The 19,928-nt window shown below is 38.9% G+C and overlaps 1 protein-coding gene across 1 annotated transcript in view; it reads left to right on the plus strand.

The window, feature by feature from the left end:
* The window catches only part of NOL4 (nucleolar protein 4), a 183,883-nt gene that overhangs the window by 27,006 nt on the left and 136,949 nt on the right, over positions 1–19,928 (plus strand). Inside the window, exons 2-4 of the mRNA XM_085316281.1 lie at positions 4,512–4,661; positions 16,268–16,379; positions 16,885–16,997. Coding sequence (XP_085172407.1) covers positions 4,512–4,661; positions 16,268–16,379; positions 16,885–16,997 — 375 coding nt within the window. The remainder of the gene's footprint in view (positions 1–4,511; positions 4,662–16,267; positions 16,380–16,884; positions 16,998–19,928) is intronic.

A 19,928-nucleotide genomic window follows, 5' to 3' on the forward strand; every position in this document is an offset into this window, starting at 1 on the left:
CAAATTCTCCAGTGTTCAATCCAGAAGGAATAAAACATACAGTTGTGTCAGGTGTTTATTACACATAGACTAATAAAATGAGAGTTTATATATGCAAAACTTTCTATTTGGGATATATAGTTCACTCAGACTACAGCATTTCAGACAGCAAAAGAATTTGCTTTCTATCCAGTGGAAATGCATCATCCAGACTGTAAAAAGTGATACCAGTTAGCAGAGATGTGGTGACATATATGTGCTGTAACTCAGTTGTAACCTAAACTAGTATGCACCAGAAAAAATGCTACACATAAATAAATGTTTTGTAGATGCTTCTGGCTTTGATGCTTTTAGGACAGAGTTTTTTATAGACTTGAGCAATTTTTATGGAACCACCACCCAGCCCTTTACTTTGATTTTCTCTTTCAGTCCATCATATGATTATAGGAATATTTTTCAAACACTATAAAGATTCTGATAGTTACATTCATTCAGGAAGCAAAAGAGTGTTTCGTGAGACCTATTTTCCCCCAAAATTTCAACATGAGATGGGACAGTTATTCTTAAGGAAGGAACTACATGCATTTTTGTTTCAGTGGCTTTACTTTTAATTATTTTATTTTATTACATATTATTCTTCTCTGCAAAAATAACTGCTAAAATGACAGCCTTATTTAATAGATCTTTTGCTGTCTTCATTACAAGCTTTATATTTTCACTTTAGTGTCAAACTTTGTTCTTTGCTCCTACTAGCCTTGTAGGTTCTGGCTCAGTAAAAGAGATTGACTCTCTCCTCAAACGTTATTGTTCACGGCATCTTTAGTCCAAGTCACTTTGAAAATGGCATTTAAACTTCTCAGTCATAGAATTAACAAGAAGGGACTCAATTAATATCTAGTCTCTCCAAGACAGGATCGTCTTTACTCAAAGCATCTCTGACAGATGTTTGTCTAACCTTGCCTCAAAATCCTCCAGTGACAGAGATCTCACAACCTCCTTGGCAATCCATTACCGTTCTTGACTATCCACGTCAACAGTAAGTTTTTCCTAGTGTCTAATGGAAATCACCCTTGCTATGGTTTAAGCCTATTACTTGTTCTGTCCCTTGTGGACATTTCATAGCCCTTCAGGCATCAGAATAGCATTAACATGTATTCCCTCGTTCTTCTCTTCATAGTTAGCTGAGGCTAAAAAGATGTCCCCTTAGGCTCTTTGAAAATTTTTACTCACAGCCAGCTTATAAATAGAGCTGCTTGTTAATGCCTTTATCAAGTAGCAGTTACGGGATAAAAGTGTAGTGTAATGGCATATGGTAGGAAAGAGTTTGGTACATCTGTGTCCACTTCAGAGACACTGTGGTTTAAATGGAGATTTAAGGTTTTATCTTTTGCCCAGCTTTTTACTCACTGGGATGTCAGTACTGGGATATCAAATATCTGAGTAATAACCTTTAAAGCTACCTTATCGTCATTCAGGTTACTCATGTGGTGTTTTGCTTCTGCAGCTACGGCTTACATCTCCACACAGCTCTGCATTGCGCTGTGTGGACTTAACAGCTCGTTCAGCAATTCAGCAGCTTTTAAACATCACAGGCTTTCTGAAGCAAGGACTATCTTATTACTTTCTACAGCTCCAAGCAGAGTGGAGTGCCCTAATCATTGCCCAGGCCCCACCAGACAAAGTTATGACACTACAAGTATAATTCTTAAGTAATAGTGCTCTCTTCTCAGGAAGCAGTTTTCACTCAGTGTACACTATTTTTTTCTACTCTGTTTGACTGACAAGATCTTGAAAGCTTGTATTCATTGTATGGCATTTCAATTAGAAGGCATAACAGAGAGTTTGTGCGGATTTTAATTCCTTGTATTTTTAGAAATATTGGTGATGCTTAGGGTTTTATTCAGCTGTATGGAGAAACACAACTTCAAGAACACATGCACATCACGCTGTCACCTTTGGTTAGCTCTTCCTGGGGATGGGGGCAGGGGACCTACCAGAAAAGACCTCTGGGTACTGTGGCCACCAAAACCAGCAAAATGAGTTTCCTGTTTTAAGCTTATTCTTTGAATGCATACCTAATATTTGTATGTGCCAGCTATGCTGATGTGGCATCTCTGGTTTTAAATTAATGTTATTGTAAAGCATTTCTCTTTAATTAAGAGAGAGCTCCCCTGTAGGAAATTTCCTGAAACAATACTCATTAGTAATAAACAGATTAAATCTTTATCAGTTAATCAACACTATAAACTTTTAAGTGTTCTGAGAACAGCGTGAGATAACACTGTCGTCATAATAAGAGTGTTTGAAATCATTAGGGATCCCACCGTGCCATTTGGGCAGTGAGAAAGTAATAACTGAAGATGGGGCCCTCCTGCTGAGCTCAAATGTGAATTCCCTTGAAGATGAAAATGGCTCAAATTTGGGCCCCATCTCTAAAGCAATTTTTTAAAATAGTGGGCAATAGTGGTGGACAATACCTTCATGATGCTGATGCTGGAAACTGTCATGATGCCACACAAGTTTGGAGCAGATGGCTAGTGAAATTTTAGGAGCTGTTCATGGCACAGGAGTCTTTCCGCCTTTTTCTGAGCACCTTTCCCAGCTGATCGCTCTGGGAGAAGAAAGGTGCTATGACCTCTCACTGAGACTTTAACCTGTGCTGGAGACTGCAATACAAATTCCTCATCTGCCTCCACCCTGAATCTTCAACACAACCACTTCTGTCCCTCGTTGCCCTCACAGGACTATGGCAATCCTCTGCTCATTCGTGTGAGGGAATTCTGCTCCATTCCAGCTATTTGCTGGCGATGAAGAGCACAACTTGCTGTGAGCGCGGTAGGCAGAACGTAGTCAGCTTTGGGCAGGGACCTCTTTGAAGAGGGCAATCAAAAGCAGGGGCGTAGTGGAGGAGGAAAGCACAAAGCTTATACAGCTAATACAGTATCAGCAGCTCCTAATCTGATACTATTTGGAGTCATGCATGTATAGAAAGTTGTACTATAGAGGCATTAACATTTTCTCCATCACTGCTGGGATTAATCAGAGCCTCTCTGTGCCATTCTGGAGGATTCTTTGGAGCCGCTGGAATTATTTGGGCTCTTTTCTTGAACTTTGTAGAAAAAAAGCAAGATAAGTGAGCTGAAATAGAAGATAGATAGGGACAGTTAGAAAAACAAAACATGTTTGTTCACATATAGCAAGCTTACTGGAATGGGTTAGCAAACTGATTAGCACAGGGACAGCAACTGGGAGTTGTATGTAACCATTGTTTTTTTCATTTTTCATCTTTGGCATTTATTTGGTCACAGCAGCAATAATTGCATGTGTTTTGTAACCAAAGAGTCAGTGTAAATCAGTTTTGTTGCAGCATGAATTACAGGGGCAGTAATGGTTATCAAATATGCTAAGTTCTGAAAGCATTTATAAAATATACATTGAAGGTTAGGCAATTCCTCCAGAGGCAAATACTGTGTTGGATTACAAGTGAATTGGCCATTCTCATTTGTTCCTCACATGATTATGTTATATTACAAAACACGGGCTTCTTGTTGAGAGGCCTATTTTGGAAAACCAAAAGCCCCAGTTCTGCCCTGACTGACTACTCTACAATCTCCTTAATTAGAGCTGAATCCATAGACAAGTGTAAAACAAACAAAAAGCTGTCCTATAGATGGTCATGTCTAAAAGGCAGGAATTTAGCTGCACTGATTTATTTCAGAGACATTGAAGACTGTCTCTGTTTAGAAGTCCTGAGCTACCACAGCAATATCACTTTTGAAAATCAGATAGTTGGCATGTTTACTTTCCTGTCACTTCCAATCAGACATCTGTGTACAAAATCACAAATTTTGAAAAAACAAAAACAAAACAAAACAAAAAAAAACCAAAAAACATGAACCCTTCTTTTCCTCATACTGTGATGTTTCTTCAGGTAGTATGTTTTCAAGCAGGGTTTACAGTAGTAAACTGTTTATAACAACTTCTTTTGTATTCGTAATTACAATCAGCTCCGTCATCTGTGAGTTAAAACCTTTTATTAAATACTTTTATGAAATACTAGGTACAGGTTGACTAGGAGGGGAATGAGACGGGGTAGAATAGCTACTGCGTCCGTATTAACAGCTGCATAATGCATTTCTTTGCCATGTGACTGGAGGCTGATTCTGCCTCTGAGCATTGTTTGTGTATTTGGAGAAACAAGCACAGATACTTTCTGTTTCATTTTTTAAATACTGGAGTGAAAGATTACTTTCTACAAAGAGACCAAATATTCTGGTTTGTCCAAATGATCTGTTTGCAAAGATAGTGTCTTACGATCCTTCTGATCCTACAGCTTTTCAGCAATACTATTTCTGCCATTCATGGCATGGGTGACCTTCAGATCTTAGTGGAAGGGTCTTTAACTAATCAGATCTTGCTAAAAAAAGGAGAATGTGTTTCATGATTATCATCATTTATCTATTCATCCTGTCCTCCTTACTCTTTCTTTTCTTTTCTTTCTTTCTCTTTTTTTTTTTTTTTTTTTTTTTCAGGATGGAGTAGGTGTAGATGAGAAGCTGTCTTTACGGCGGGTAGCCGTGGTAGAAGATTTCTTTGACATTATCTATTCCATGCATGTTGAAACTGGGCCTAATGGAGAACAAATCAGAAAACATGCTGGACAAAAGAGAACGTATAAAGCAGTAAGTAAAAAAAAAAAAAAAAAAAAAAAGGAACAGCTAAAAGTGAACATCAGTCTATAAAAGTGTGAGTTATTTGGGCCTAATTACATGGCATGAGATTTGTAGCTTTGTGTTTTTTCCAGCTGGATTAGTATTGTGACCTTCACTCAGATTTCTTTCAGAGGTCTTTCAATAATGTGTGAAAACAGTTTACAAATTAGTAGGGCCACATTTTTTGTGTAATAAGGGCCAGATCCATTGACTTCAATAAGTATACTCTAATTGGTTCAAGCAGAGAATTTATTCTTTCTATAATGATTTAACAACTTCTGTAGTAACCGAATTAATAGTATCCTTTAATTGTTATTAAATGCATGATGTATAAAGGAAGACTTAGAAGGCATTGCTACATAAATTTGCTAAATGAGGTGCTGCACTTCAGCAAATGAATGAAGTTTCATTATATTTTATTGCTATAGACTAAGTGTATTTTAAGGTTTAATGGTATGAAAACTTATAACTTTCCCAAATTCAAAAAGCTGGAAGACTGCTGGGTACAATGAAAGAAGTATTGAGGGGGCAATCGTCAAAACTGACTGAACAGAGAAAAATGATTATTTCTAAGTTTTTTAATTGTGCTTTATTGCTTGACCTGAACAATTCAGCTGCTGCCTTTGAATAATAATAAATGGCTTTTGAATTTAGTGGCACAAATAAAACACTTCCTTTTCTTAAAGAGAACTAATATAACGTTTATCACAGTTTCCCATGGTGCCTAAAATGTACGTCCTTGGCTATTCTCTGGTGGCCCAACTCCCTGGCACTGGGCACTACCTTCAACGGAGCCAGGCGCGTGGGAAAGGCAGACGTGCCTTGAGTGGGCGAGCAGACACGCACACGTGTGCATGTGCGCGTGCATGCGCGTGTGTGCACAGTTTGGTCCTCAAAGGTTTGTCGTCAGTCCTATTTGCCGGGCTCCACAGCACAGTTTCAGCTGGAAGTGGCTCCCGCCAGGGCAGGGGGTGGCCCTGGCTGCAGCCTGCCCGCAGCCGTCGGGGCCCTGTGCTTGGGCCCTGACATGCGGACAACTGAGCCTCTCTGCAACCCTCGCTGCAGCTCTCTTAAACTTAAAAGCAGCCTGCAACTCATGACAGTCATTTTTGATGAAATGTCGCCAAGAAGTGTGGTAAGTCCGGGTTTCTGATACCTGTGTTTTAAATTTTAGCCTCTGACCATAATAAATTTTTCCATTACTACCTGTTCAGATATTTAACTTTGCAAATATATAAAAATCTCCACTATGTATCTATGAATCCCTTTACAAATGTTTTATTTATAGGCTATTTTGAACAGTTTATTGTAGGATAAGCTCTTGGCAATATTTCTTATAATTTATTCCCAGCAGTACTGACTTGAAGATAGACATACGAAGGAAAACACTAGTCATCAGGGTGTGCTTTGTAAGGTTTAGAGTGGTACTCCAGGGTGAACAAACACAAACTGTCTAAATTAATTTTCATCTGTCACCTTAGCCACTTTGAAACTTGATTTTTCTTTGGAAGGCATTAGAAAAGTAGTAATTGACCATTATCTTTATATTTTGTTTTATTTTAGAAAACTGTTCTAAGGGACAGGTTGCAGACTTCATAGAATAATATGCAAGTTTATGGAATGTTACCAACTATAAATAGAATAATTCAAGTCATAATGCTACAAATATGTGCCAAACAAATAAGACATTTGTTTATTGTGAACTGTATGAAAGAGAACTAGTGTCTCTTCTGTGAGAACAATCTGTGGAAATTCAGTAGGTTGCACAGCAGTTTCATTTGATGTTAACTTTGTTGTAATTGAGACTTGCGTTTACTACATAATTATGAGCAGATGAGGAAAAAGCCCTGTGTCATTATCAATGTTTGAAGTACTTGTGTTTTTGTTTCGATGCATATTAGTTTATTAAGAACATTAAGTCATATGTCCCAAGGAGAGGATTCCCATTCATAATTTTTAAATATTCCTGTAGATGAAAAAAAAAAAGAAGGAAAAAACACTCCTTATCAAATTAGTATCAATTGTTGCTCTCTATCCCCAGATGAGAGTTGGGTTAAATAAACAGGCCTCAAATTCTACTGGACTAACTGGGGAAATGCGCTCCAGCTTCCTGGACCTGTCAATGAAAATGTCTTTACTCTAAATGGTGAGCGGTAGTGTCAACCTGTTCCAGAAGGCCAGGCAATATCTCCGTCTGTGGTCCTGCAGAGGGAAAGAGGTCATGTCTCAGATGTGTCTTACAAAATTATACCCTAAGAGATTTATAAATCAAACTGAAGTGCTTTGGTGGGGTTTAATTTTATTAGGTGGCTTCAGAACAAGATTAATTTAGTCTTCTTTCTTTATTCACAAGTCAAAAGAGAATCATCCCTGAGATCTGTGAATGTATTTGTCATAAATAATTACTTACCAAATAATTTGAGTGAAAACAGTTTTACAGAAAGGATGCTTCACAAACTGTATGTTACAACTGTTTCGCTATTTGTTATTCATAATTCCACGCATGCCATGATCACATTGCTACTCCTTCTGACTGGATAACTGAAACATTTAAACAGAAAAATGAAGGGAAGAAAATATTACATTTTTGGTACAAAATTGCTAAACTTTTGAAATTTGTAAATATTGTCATGAATTTTCGGTATCTATTTCTAAAAAAAAGGATGGCACAGCTCTGAGAATTACATCATATGAAATTCAAGGAATTTGTTTGCTTATATATTTGTGAGTCTCTATTTTCAGTAGTGAGTGTGCACCTCTCAAAATTTTGAATAGTACTTGAGCATGATTAGAAAGGTAATGAAATTGTCAAAGGTAACTTAATTAACTGCTGTTTGTATTTATATGGAGAAATAGATTCAGAATATATGGAGATAGCACTGAATATTCATCTTCCCCCGATCTGAAAAGAAGTCAGGTCTTTTTCAGTTTTGATAAAGAGTCCCCCCAGATGCTAGAGTGCTAGAGTACATCAGTATCGCTCTCTGAAAACATACTTAGCGGAGTTTACAACCTCATTTAGTGAATCTGTAATCTACATTCTTTCTTACTTATTTATGTTAACTCTGTCAAAATGAATGGCATTTTTCAATTAATTTCTATGGGACTTCCAATGGTAGTACTGCACAGGAAGATAAATAGGATGTGGTGCTTGGTAGCTCTAAAAGAGCAATGCTTTAGAAGGAGCATTAATATTTTCATTGGTGCAATAAAGTGCCAAACTCAAACTTTAGGATTTCTTGGCACAAACTTTATAGATTAATTAGGAAAGCATCTGTGCTTCAATATTTAAGTTTAGAATGAGGTCCTCATTTTCTTCTGCTGCTTTTCCACGTACTATGAGTAGGGAATTGTACAAATTCTGTGTAGATGACATGGTAGAGTGACCTTGAAAGTGAGTTTCCCGTTTAATTAGTAAGAACATGTATGTTCAAATATTAGGGTTTCAAGCTCATTTCAAGTGCTCAGCTTCTATCCAGGGTAAGATTTATGGTCTATATTCCCTGCCAATATTTCTGTACTTGTTGTAGGTAGATTTATACTAGCAAAAAAAGAGCTGGCTTACAGATATATACAATGAAACCAAGAGTTTTCATGCCTTTAGAGCTTTAAATTATATCCAGAACATAGTGGTATTGACACAGAAATATGTCAGACTAAAGAAATAGTTTCCATGGTTCCCACGAAAGTTTACCCACAGGACCAGTAAGAGGGACCTTGATCCGGGGAGATCGTTCTCTCACAAGGGCAGGATGTATGACACAGGGCCGGGTTATGTCCATTGCTCAGCCGGAGCGCAGGTGACTAGGAAGGCGAGGAAGATGCAAACAGCCTGTTCCTTGCTTCCAGGGAAAGCGGCTGTGGGGAAATATGACCCATGCTCTTCCTGCATTCCCCCGGAAACCTGGGGGTATCAGACTCCATGGAAGCTTGAGTGAAACACACTGGCTAAATGAATGGATTAAGCAGTGAGAAAAAAGCACAGAGGATGTTCTGGGAGGGTGTATCACACACTTACAATTCAGTGTCCTAGAGGACTCACTTTGCTTTGGGATAGTGCTTTTCCACTCTGTGTCCTAAGGGCTCTTATAATGCGTACAGGTATCAGTCCCTGAAAGGAAAACTTTTAGTGTCAAAGTGAAGGGACACACATGGGAGAAATGTTGAGGAGAATCCTTATGGTGTAGTGGGAAAGACATTCCATAAATGCCTAGCTGGCTTTTCTGTGCCCTTGTAGAGCTACTATTCAGCCTGAATTTAAATTCAAGTGCTGAAGGGTACATAAGAGGTGGAACTAAAGGAAAAGTTGTGGCTACAGGAGCAGCATGACACAACGGTCTCAAAGCTGTTAAGACAACTCTTTGTGGTCCAGTGCAAACCAGGAAATTAGCTCAACCAAAATTTTTTTGAGAAACTGGAATGGCCACTGATGAGATTGAAGATGGGAAATATCTTTGCCTCCTCTCAGATCCAGCTCTGAGTGCAGGAAGGCTAGACTTAAGGATCAAGCCCTAAATTTCTGAGTAGATTTTATTTTCCTTTTGTATTCTTAAAGAAGTGGTTAATTCTTCCTGTTATTTAAACAATAAACTATGAAGATCAAGTACTTCACCTTTGTGTGTTATACCTGGTCAAAGTTTTCCATAACTAAGTGAATCGTTTACCCTAGAACTGTTTGCGTAAATCTTGTAGCCATCTTAAACACTTTAATCTCTGTGTATTTGAATATTTTTACCTGAGATTCATGATCTTATAGCAGCCTGTTGAGTCTGTATAGCCAAAGTGCAAAGCCTTGAAATGTTATAGCGGTGAACTTGAATTGTGAGGGGGGTTGTGATGTCTGAGCAGGAGAAATGATCAGTTAATAAAATTTCCAACCCATGAATGAAAAAGAGCACTAGGATAATGAGCTGGAAGAGAAATAGGCTTATAAAATGTGGGAGATATTGATGTGACAAGAGGAAGTAGCTTGGGGAAAGCCTCTGGTCGGATAGGTAGTTCATAAATACGTAGCACCCGCAGAGTAACATGAGTCTATTAGGTGTGGGGCAATATCTGGGGTCCTTTGCTTCATTCCACTGATGAAATAAGAAGTTCAGCTTTCTTGGTTTGCGATCATGTTGTCATTAAGTAGCTTCCCTCTTTCTGTTACTCTGACAAAAACTTCTTAAAATAGTGAAATGTGATAAGACATTTTTTGCCTTCCCAAAACAAGAACATGCTTGTGAGTCCCCTCTAAGCATTCCAGTGAAAGTGCTTTCCTCTGAGAGAAAGTTTTTGACATTTTGTTATTATGAAATAACATAATCTCCTTTCAGGACGACCTCGCTAATCAAATGGTTAAAGCAGATTTGTAACCTAGCTGTTTTCCATCTAGGGCAAAACCTAAGAATTTATCCTCTGGAAAGCAAAAGAATATGAGATTTGTGGAGGTTCTTGATGCACTTAAATCCCTGTCTCCATGCTATTTCTTTGTGCAAGACCAAACAGTTGGGCCCTGTGCACTTGTAGTCTACTGACTTGGTTTTTTTTTTTTTTTTGCAAAAGGCAAGCTTTGAGTCCCCTGGCACCCAACCAGCTAACAGGTGTTTCCCATAGCTTGCCTTTCAGAAAGCTATTTTTGATATGCAGGGAGGGAAAAAAGCTGTGAAGTGGAAGTTTATTATGAGAGGGAGCAACATTTTCCCCAATATACCAAGGCAGTGACCTCTTGATAAAAGTCTCAGCAACAATAGATCAGCTTTCCTATGCTAGCTGCCTATTCTCACCTCTTACTAAGGAAAGGAGAGGACTTTCCTTGGCTAGTTTGCCCTTCTGTCATCAAGAAATCAGTTTCTACCACCTGGTTTGATGACTGTGGGCCCAGGACACATAACCATCTTCACTCTCTCCTTACTGAATTCTTCTCTGGATCATCTGCCCCTCCACCCCTTAAATAGTTAAAAAAACATACGCACACAACAAAAAATCCCTCTACTCTGGCACATCATATATTCCAGACTACACATACATTCTCTGTATTAATGCTTTAGGGGTTAATAGGTTCACGTGAAAAATTTCACTCCCTTTCCTCACACTTGTCTTTCTTCTCTGCCATATGTGTCCTAAAATCTGCTTTTCAGTTAGTGCTTGTTAATTTTCAAAATAAAAAATGTAGCTCTGAAAGCTACATCATCATAACATCCTGTATTAGAATAATCTGAATATTAAGGAACATAAAGGATTTTTTTTTCTCTGCAGAAGTGATGCAATAGGAATGCAGTTTAGTTCTTACAGGTAATTAGGGCATACTCCACTTAATTCCAATGTAAATCAGATTGCATGCTCAGGTACTGGGTTACTTGCCTTGTGGTGGTTATACTTTTTATGGGAGCCAGTAAATAGCATGTAGGTCAATTACAGATTTAGAGGGCTTTAATTGCTGAGTGTTGTTTTGCTTGGGTTGGCATATCCCAAGATCTTTTATACTATAGACTTCTCATGAACACTGAAATAAGATCATAAAAGTTTTGCCACCAAAGCCAGCTTTGATTTTATTTGCTTCTGAGTTTAGAGTTAAAACAAAATATATGTAAGTTTACAGAGACTGCTAGGAAATGTGCAGCTTCTTCTCCTGTAACTTCTGGGAATACAACAAACTGTAGTGTTTTGGCACTCTTTGCTTAAACTCCAGATGTCTAGTTCCTTCTTCATATAATTTTCTCCTTTTACAATATAAAAATATTCAGCTCTAAGAACTATACCTAGTACACAAAACCAACCAACCTGATAGAAGCTTATTTTCGATTTTGTCTATGATACAGAATACATCCAGTATAAGGTATGGGGTTTTTAGAAACAATAGAAAATATAGTAATGTGCAGTAGAATCACCAGTAAGAATAAGGAATTACATAAGGATGATCTAAAGGATTACATTTGAAAGACGTACACTTATAATTAGTTTGTAATGCAGTCTACATCATATTTCCCTCTTTGGTGGCACTCTGGGATGCTTCATCAATATGATATATGGGCAATGGCTGTTTTCTGGTTGGTATGGACATGTGCATGACCACTTCTGCACATCATGCCAAAAATATGTTTGCCTGCATTGTCAGTGCATGGATGTAAGTAATGCAATATCCCTCACTTCAGTTCACATCTCTGGCTTTTTTCCTTCTTAAAACTTAGAAGTGTGTAGTTTTTGTTTATTTCGAGGAAAAGTAGTAACACTGTTTTGTTTTCGTAGGATATTACAGTATGAGATAAATGAGATATATTTTTGTTAGCTAATGGCCTTGAGAAGACAGTTAGGAGTAGGCCACTGAAGTCAGTGACGATATACCGTATCAGTGAGGACCAAGTCATTATTGCTTTCTTTCAGATAGAATGGAGCACAGAAACACTTTTTTCCCTATGAAGTCAGACCGCTGGCTAGAATATTTCTATATATTTACTTATAAAGTGTCATAGGCCTCCCTGTGCTCTGAATTACTCACATGCAAGCCAGCTCTGTGAACAACAGCAGCCCTATCTTTAGCGCAAGCTAATAGGAGTTATGTGGAGTATGGTATAGGATTTTGTGTTCCACCTTGTGCTAATTTGGTTAGACAGCTCCTAAGTCACAGCTGGTTCTAAGCCAGTTAGTGGGCAGCATGGCTAGAGCTAGCTTGCAGCTATCTGCTTGTAATGAAGTAGATATGCCCTTCTCTAATGAGAAAGGCAAACAAGAATCTGCTCTGTTGGAGAAGCATTTTTTTTTTAAAGCTTTCTGGCACTGAAAATTGATAAGAGCTTTTTGGAGTCAAACAGCAAGAATAAGGAAAGCAGTGGGTCATCTTTTCTGAGTAGCTCTTCTAACTTGATACCTATTGTGTTGTGTCAATTTGTCAGCCTGTGCTGAAGTCTTGGCCTGGAAGTGTGATTGCTTCAAATCACAAAGTAAACAAGGGAGGATGTTGGTGAAAACTGATGTTATTTAGGGAAGGACATCCTTAAAGCTGTGTTGCAGTGGGATGTTGGAGACACAAGCATCTGCCATGAGGATAAATTCAGTTATAAAACCCGGTTCCCTTATAGTCAATGGAGCATACCTCTCAAATCTGAGGCTTAGCTCACTTGCTTTCCATGGAGGATTTTCATCCTGTTTGAGCAGAACAAGAATTTGACAGAGATGCTTGATTAGAATAAATGGAGCATTCCTATCAAATGCAGTAGACTAATGAATCCATGGGTAAGCTCCATTAATTTTAATACAGTGCTAAATGTGTTAAATGTTATGTGAGAGTGGTTGCTGCGTATGTGCACTTACAAATTTTCTTAATGCTAAGTTCTAGCTGATTTTAAGTTCTATTTTCATCCTTAGGTAAATAAGCATCCTTTTTGGCATAAAAGACAGGAAAAATAGTATGAAGTAGTTTTCTTTTGCAGAGTCTCCCATTCAAAAGTGGCTTCATTTAGGGTCATCATATTGATTTTCAGATAAATTGTTTCAGACCCAGAGAAAATTTATGCCAAGTAGAATTTTAGAAAAAAATTTTGCTTTTATGTTAATATCCTTCTCTTTCCCAAAATAAGATTTCTGTTATATAAAAGAAGACAACAAAACACAGTCTAAAAAACAATACCATAAACAGGATGTATAATTCATATTTGTATTTTACAATGCCTCATTTTCCATTTATTTCCAGAACAAACTCATGTCACATCAAAGTATACTAATTTAAACTCCACCTACTTTCCAAAATACTCTGTCACTGCTGAATTTGCTCCATGGAGTTTTAGGAAGTGTAACTTTCAGCACAGGGTAAGTAGGTGACAAACAAGCCAAGAAGAAGCATGTAATGGAGTTAAAACAGGCCGTTCCTCCTCCTCTTAGCACCCCTGTGATCAGCATGACTGATTTGCACAGTATTTAATTCCATTTGCATCCAATTAAGGAAGGGTATCTTGTCCTTTCTGTAAGCACACTTTCATACACCCCACCTCCATCTTTCTGCACTTGTCTTCCTACATAGACTCAAATCAACATTGCCACTTGATAGGAAAACGAATCTTGCTGTAAGTTTTACAGTAGTGAAATACAAGTGGGTATCGGTTGACTCTTCTTTTAATCTCAATTATGGGACTTCATCTTTCTTTGGGAAATATGTCCTTTGCCAAACAATCACCTTGTTTGGGAAGACAAGGGCTAGGATTCTTTACAATACTTGCAGTGCTGTTCTGTAGATTGCAGAATCACAGAATCACAGAATGGGTAAGGTTGGAAAGGGCCTCTGGAGATCATCTGGTCCAACCCCACTGCTCAAGCAGGGTCACCTAGAGCATGTTGCACAGGAGCACATCCAGGCAGGTTTTGAATATCTCCAGAGGAGGAGACTCCACAACCTCTTTGGGCAACCTCGTCCAGTGCCCCATCACTCTCACAGTGAAGAAATTCCCCCTCACGTTCAGGCAGAACTTCCTGTGCTTCAATTTCTGCCCATCGCCTCTTGTCCTGTCACATGGGACAACTGAAAAGAGTTTGTCCCCGTCTCCTTGACACCCTCCCTTCAGGTACTTGTACACATTGATAAGATCCCCCCTCAGTCTTCTCTTCCCCAGGCTGAAGAGGCCCAGCTCTCGCAGCTGTTCCTCATGGGGGAGATGCTCCAGCCCTCTGATCATCCTCGTAGTGCTATGCTGGACTCTCTCCCGTAGCTCCATGTCTCTCTTGTCCTGGGGAGCCCAGACCTGGACACAGTACTCGAGATGAAGCCTCCCCAGGGCTGAGTAGAGGGGCAGGATCATCTCCCTTGACCTGCACCTCCCTTTCTAGTGCGCCCCAGGAGACCACTGGCTTTCTTGGCCACAAGAACACATTCTTGGCTCATGGTCAACTTGTCATCCACCAGCACTCCCAGGTCCTTCTCTGCAGAGCTGCTTTCCGGCAGGTCAGCCCCCAGCCTGTACTGGTGCCTAGGGTTATTTTTCCCTAGGTGCAGGACTCTGCACTTGCCGTCATTGAACCTCATGAAGTTCCTCTCCACCAAACTCTCCAGCCTGTCCAGGTGTCTCTGAATGGCAGCACAGCCACAAATGTCTCTCTCTGTATTTTATATATATGTATACATATGATGGAATCACAGAAATGCTGCTTGAAAGAGAACCTTGGAGGGCTCTAGTCCGACCTCCCACTCAGCTCAGGACTGTTTCCAGCATGAAGCTGTGTCAGCCATGGCTTTGTCCATTAATTGTCTTGAAAATCTGCAAGTTTGGAGATTCTTACACCTCTCTGGTTATCCTGCTCAGTGCACTAGCCTGCTAGAGAAGAAATTTTTTCTAATGCCCAATCTGAACATCCCAAACCAGAATTGATGCCAGTTGTCCTTCATTTTACTCTCCGAATAGTTTCTCTGCACTGCTTTTGTAACTCCTCTTCACATAGTTGTGAGTTGTAATTAGATTTCTCCTTGCCTCATAGCCTCCTCTTTGTCACACCAAACACGAAGCTCATCCGCCTCCCTCAACCTTCCTCATGGGTCACCTGCTTTAGGTGCCTGCCCCATGGTGGCCCACCACAGAGCTCACTCCTGCTTCCCAACAGCCTTCTTGAATTGAGGAGGGGCAAACTGGATACATTAATCCAGCTATTGCTTAATCAGCACTGAGTAGAGAGGAATAATAATTTTTCTTGAACTGCTGGCCACACACTTAATGTAGCCAATATGAGGTTTGCGTTATTACAGCATTGGCTCTAATCTTGGCTCATTTGCAGCTTGGCACAAAGCACAACTCCAGGTCCTTTTCAGCAAGGCAAAAAGGCTTATAAGAGTGCATTCATCATTGGGGAAAATAAATACAATCTTCAAAAACAGTAGTAAGTGCTTCCTCCTCTTCACCTTCAAATAAGAAAAAAAGCCCTCAGACTCTTGTGAGTATGTCGCTGGAAAAACTAATTATTTTGAAATGAGGAAATAAGCAAAATCAGTTGTTTCAGGATATTTCTAGGTGACGTAGAGTCTCTATAACTGAGTGACTCCTAAATTTCATAGCTATTTTAAAAACTAATTTATTTAGCATGTATTATTAATCACAGGCTTTCTGAGAATATTGTCAAAAACCATTCAAATACAAAGTTAAAATAGCGAGGAGACTGTTATCACTACTAATGTACTAAGTCCTGCATCTACATGTCTACATACTGTTACAATAAAAATAAATAGAGCATATAAGACAGGCATTTTTTTCTTTTGATATTGGCTATAAGAAATAGATCACCTTTCAGGTTTTTTTTTAACACATCTCTCAGAGGATGCCTGTTAAGTATGAATCTTTTTGCTGAAAAGAAATTGAAAGAATTGTAAACAGAAAATGAAACTCCTTTTGACATGAGTCAAATTTTTTTCAGTATCAACTATTATTAGCCATTAGATGATAAACAGGGAGATTGGATGGATGTTTCTTGAAATGCTACATAATATGCAGAACATGCTTTCATTGTGATTCCTGGCATTATAGGATAATATGCCTTATTTGGAAATATAATTATCAGTTCTGTTAAATCTTGTTCAATCAGCTTATATAATAACACCTGTATTTTGTTATTCATTTCAGATTTCAGAGACCTATGCCTTCCTACCGAGAGAAGCGGTGACACGATTTCTAATGAGCTGCTCAGAGTGCCAGAAAAGAATGCATTTAAACCCAGATGGAACAGATCATAAAGGTAGTTTCGGTGTCAAATAGTGGGATGTAAAGTGATTTTTTTCCTAATACCCATTTATATTTTCCTAGTTTAAGTGAAGGTTCATAAAAATTTGGTAGACTGGAACAGTTCAACAAGTCAGATCATCTCATTTACTTAAGCTGTAAGGTAGTGAATCTTCTGCTTACACTTAAGGATGGAGTGTAATGCCATATGCATCAATAGAAAGATGATTCTATCTGGAAGAAATCATTTATTTTGCTATGGAAATGTTTATATGAGGACTTAAATGTAAGAAATATGGTGCATATGCTGTAGTCATTTAGGATAGAAGAGTTCATCATTTTTGAGAGTTTGAATAGGATTCTCATTTTTCTTTAGGAGACTTCCATCTATACAGCTTATAAGCAGATGGAAATTCCAAAGTTAGAACTAAATGAAATAACTGTCTGACTTTGACTGCAGAGTAGGCTGAACTAGCCTCCACAATTAATGTATAATACATAATAAATGTTTTTTTTTATAGATAATGGAAAACCTCCAACATTGGTGACCAGCATGATTGATTACAATATGCCAATTACTATGGCCTATATGAAACATATGAAGCTGCAGCTACTAAATTCACAGCAAGACGAGGTAAAACTGGAATTTTTGAAGTTTGATGTTAAATTCTCCTGTGTTCATTAGTACTATGTCTTTGTGGTACCAGGAAATGAACTGAAGATTAATGTTGATCCTGTTCTTATAATTTCATTGCTAAAATAGTGAATGTGAAACTAAGCCAAGGCTGTGTGCAAGTAATCAGTTTGAGAGAAAATTTCTTCTTTTACTGTCCTCCCGTGGTTTGGGGGCAATATGCTATCTTGGTTCAAATTATATGAAGGTGCACTTTAGTTATTTGGAGCAGTGGAAAAGATAAGAGGGGTAGCATGTTCACCCATAACTTTGTGCTATGCTCAGTATGGACTTTCATTGTCTACTTCTAGGAAGCAATATTGTCAACCCCTGAAATGAGTGTCATGCTGTTCTCAGGGTTAGCAGGTAGGATGCAACACCTTGTGGTGAGAGAGATGGAAGCACAAACAACATCAGTTGAAATCTTTAAGTAAAAGATAAATAAGAGTTGGGATTTCTTATGAAACTTAAAAGAGTAGGAAAAAAAGAAGTAAGCTCAGCATTAAGCTTCTTCAGAAAGAGTTGGGGTTGAGTGGCATATTTATCTCTTAAAATTATTTCTGTGATTTATGCAGAGCTCTTTTAGGTTTTGGAAAGTGTTTCATGAATTGGATGGGAAGCAGCAATATTATTTGTAATAAACTCATTTGTTAGAAATATACTCATTTACAAATAGAACTGCCAATAGTTTGAAGCCTGGCTATGTGCCAACCAAAAAGTAGTCCTGCATGCTGTGTCCTTCTGTCTGACTACAAGATTTCTTTTTATTAAGAAGACCTTTAAAGACAACCTTAATGGCCAGATTATGGCAGAGACCCTGACTAGCTCTTGATTTCTGTGAAGTCAGCCAGATTTGGATCCATAATAAGTAGATATGGGATACTGGTGGAGATTTATGAATTATTCAACACTCCACAGAATGGGGATTTCATTACTTTTCTAAAAATATCAGGATACTTTCTTCACTTTTGCCTCCTTTTTTTGTTTCTTTCTCTCCTTTTTTTTTTTTTNGGAGGGTATGGGTAGAGATCCCTGATTCTGAGTTCATGCACAAGTGCAGCCTAGTCTTCTTTCTCTCATATTGAGTCTCCCCTCCACCAGCTGCCCCTTGTAAGGAATCTGACTGCAGGATTTTAAACAGCAGGAGGGAAGAGGCTTTATCCTTGCAGGAGCCTGAAGAGCTAAATGGCTCTTTGGTTTCCCTACTTCCTCCCCTTAAGAATTACTCCTGCCACAATAGGGGGCAGCAGTCATGCTGGATCAGGGCCATCTGCCACAGTGTCTCTGTAGCGTAAAAGTTTTGATGTAGTCCTTTCTAGTTTGACAATTGGAGTTTTCTTTAAACCATTTCTTCCATCTAGATGAGCCAGTGGGAACAATACAGTGGCATCAGAAGCACCATTGCCTGATATCGCCTTCCCAGCTCCATCTTGCATCTCTTATGTTACTGTGTATGAAATGTCTGCAGCACTGCAGTAATAAAGAGAGAAGTAATTTTGGACATGTTTTAGTAACAGTGCATTTGCCCGGGCAGAATGGAGACAAAGAAAATTTTCGTGATAATCTTTACCTATTTGCTCAAAGAAAAGTTTTGCTAAGAATTTCTTTCTTTTTCACTAGGGCGTACATCTGTTGCACTAAGAATAAAAAGACAGCGAAGATGTTACAGTACAAAGTAGAAAGATTTCTGTTGCATGCACTCAAACTATTTCATGCACTTAAAAAACATGCTTGGGTTTGTAGGAAGGCTCTGTTTCCAAGGTTTCATCAATCATATCTGTATTCTTGTGGAGGGGGCGGAATGAGACAGGAGTGAACTTGGATGCCACAACCAGCTAGCACAGTGATTGAATGCCTCCTATTTCTTTCACCCTTGATTCGTCATTTTGAAACTCAGGCCATCGATGAAAGGGAAACAGACTTGATCTTATAGGAGAACTCATCGAAGTGTTGGAATTTATCTCTGTGCTGCAACTGGTGCAAAGAAGCCATTGGCCAACAGCCTCTCTCCCCATGCCTGTGTGTTAATGCAGATTCAGACAAATGCTTCATACAGTGTGTGCAGTGCGGTGGAGATATTCTGCAGAGTGCTATAGGCAAATGCAGGCTTCTTGTGTGTGTTGCTTTTTTAGACCTATGTGAGCACTGGGTAGTCAAAGCTGCCTTACTGGGAGCCCAGGCAGATTGCCTAATCTCAAAATTGGAAAACGTAAGCTGTTGCTTGCTGATTCCTGTGGGGATCAATGAGAAATACCACTGTGTCTTACCAGAGGCACAATCTTCCAGAAGGTCTGGGGGAGTCTGTGTTCTGATCTTGCTTTTTGAGAAAGCAGTATGTGTTTTTCAGAACCAGCTTGTTATATGCCCGGCTCCATCTGTCAGGGGCATGAGGCTAGTGGACATCCACTTCCTGCAGTTCTTATGAGATGGTGTTATTCTAGTATCTGCTGTTGCTTTAACTATGGCAGTTCCCACCTAGTGTGGGCAAGGTAGGCATGTGACCCTGGAGAAGCCCTCAATATGCCATTTCAGTTTGTATAAATCTTTGAGAATACGATATGCTTGTTTCATTATTTAAAATTACCCTGGTGTGAAGGTGTGGAACTGCATGGCCTGGCATATTCTCCTCAGTCTCATTCCTGAATGGCATTTGGCAGTATTTCATCCCAGTTCGACAAAAGAGCTGGCTGTAGGGAGCTTTCCTTCCCCAAACTAGAGAAACATCCATGCAAACTAGAAAAGTCACTGAGAAGAATTGATTTAAGGGACAACTGCTCAGAGAGAAGAAAGCAACTATTGTAGTGTCTGTAGAAACCCATTCACAATAAATACAGAATAAATCATATTCAAAACATTGCCATTTTCTAGGTCAGTTCTGGTGAGTAACTCACA

The sequence above is a fragment of the Rhea americana genome, unplaced genomic scaffold, assembly GCF_003343005.1.
Source record: "Rhea americana isolate MKP2758 unplaced genomic scaffold, rheAme1 scaffold_46, whole genome shotgun sequence".
In the NCBI taxonomy this organism is placed as follows: Eukaryota; Metazoa; Chordata; class Aves; order Rheiformes; family Rheidae; genus Rhea; species Rhea americana.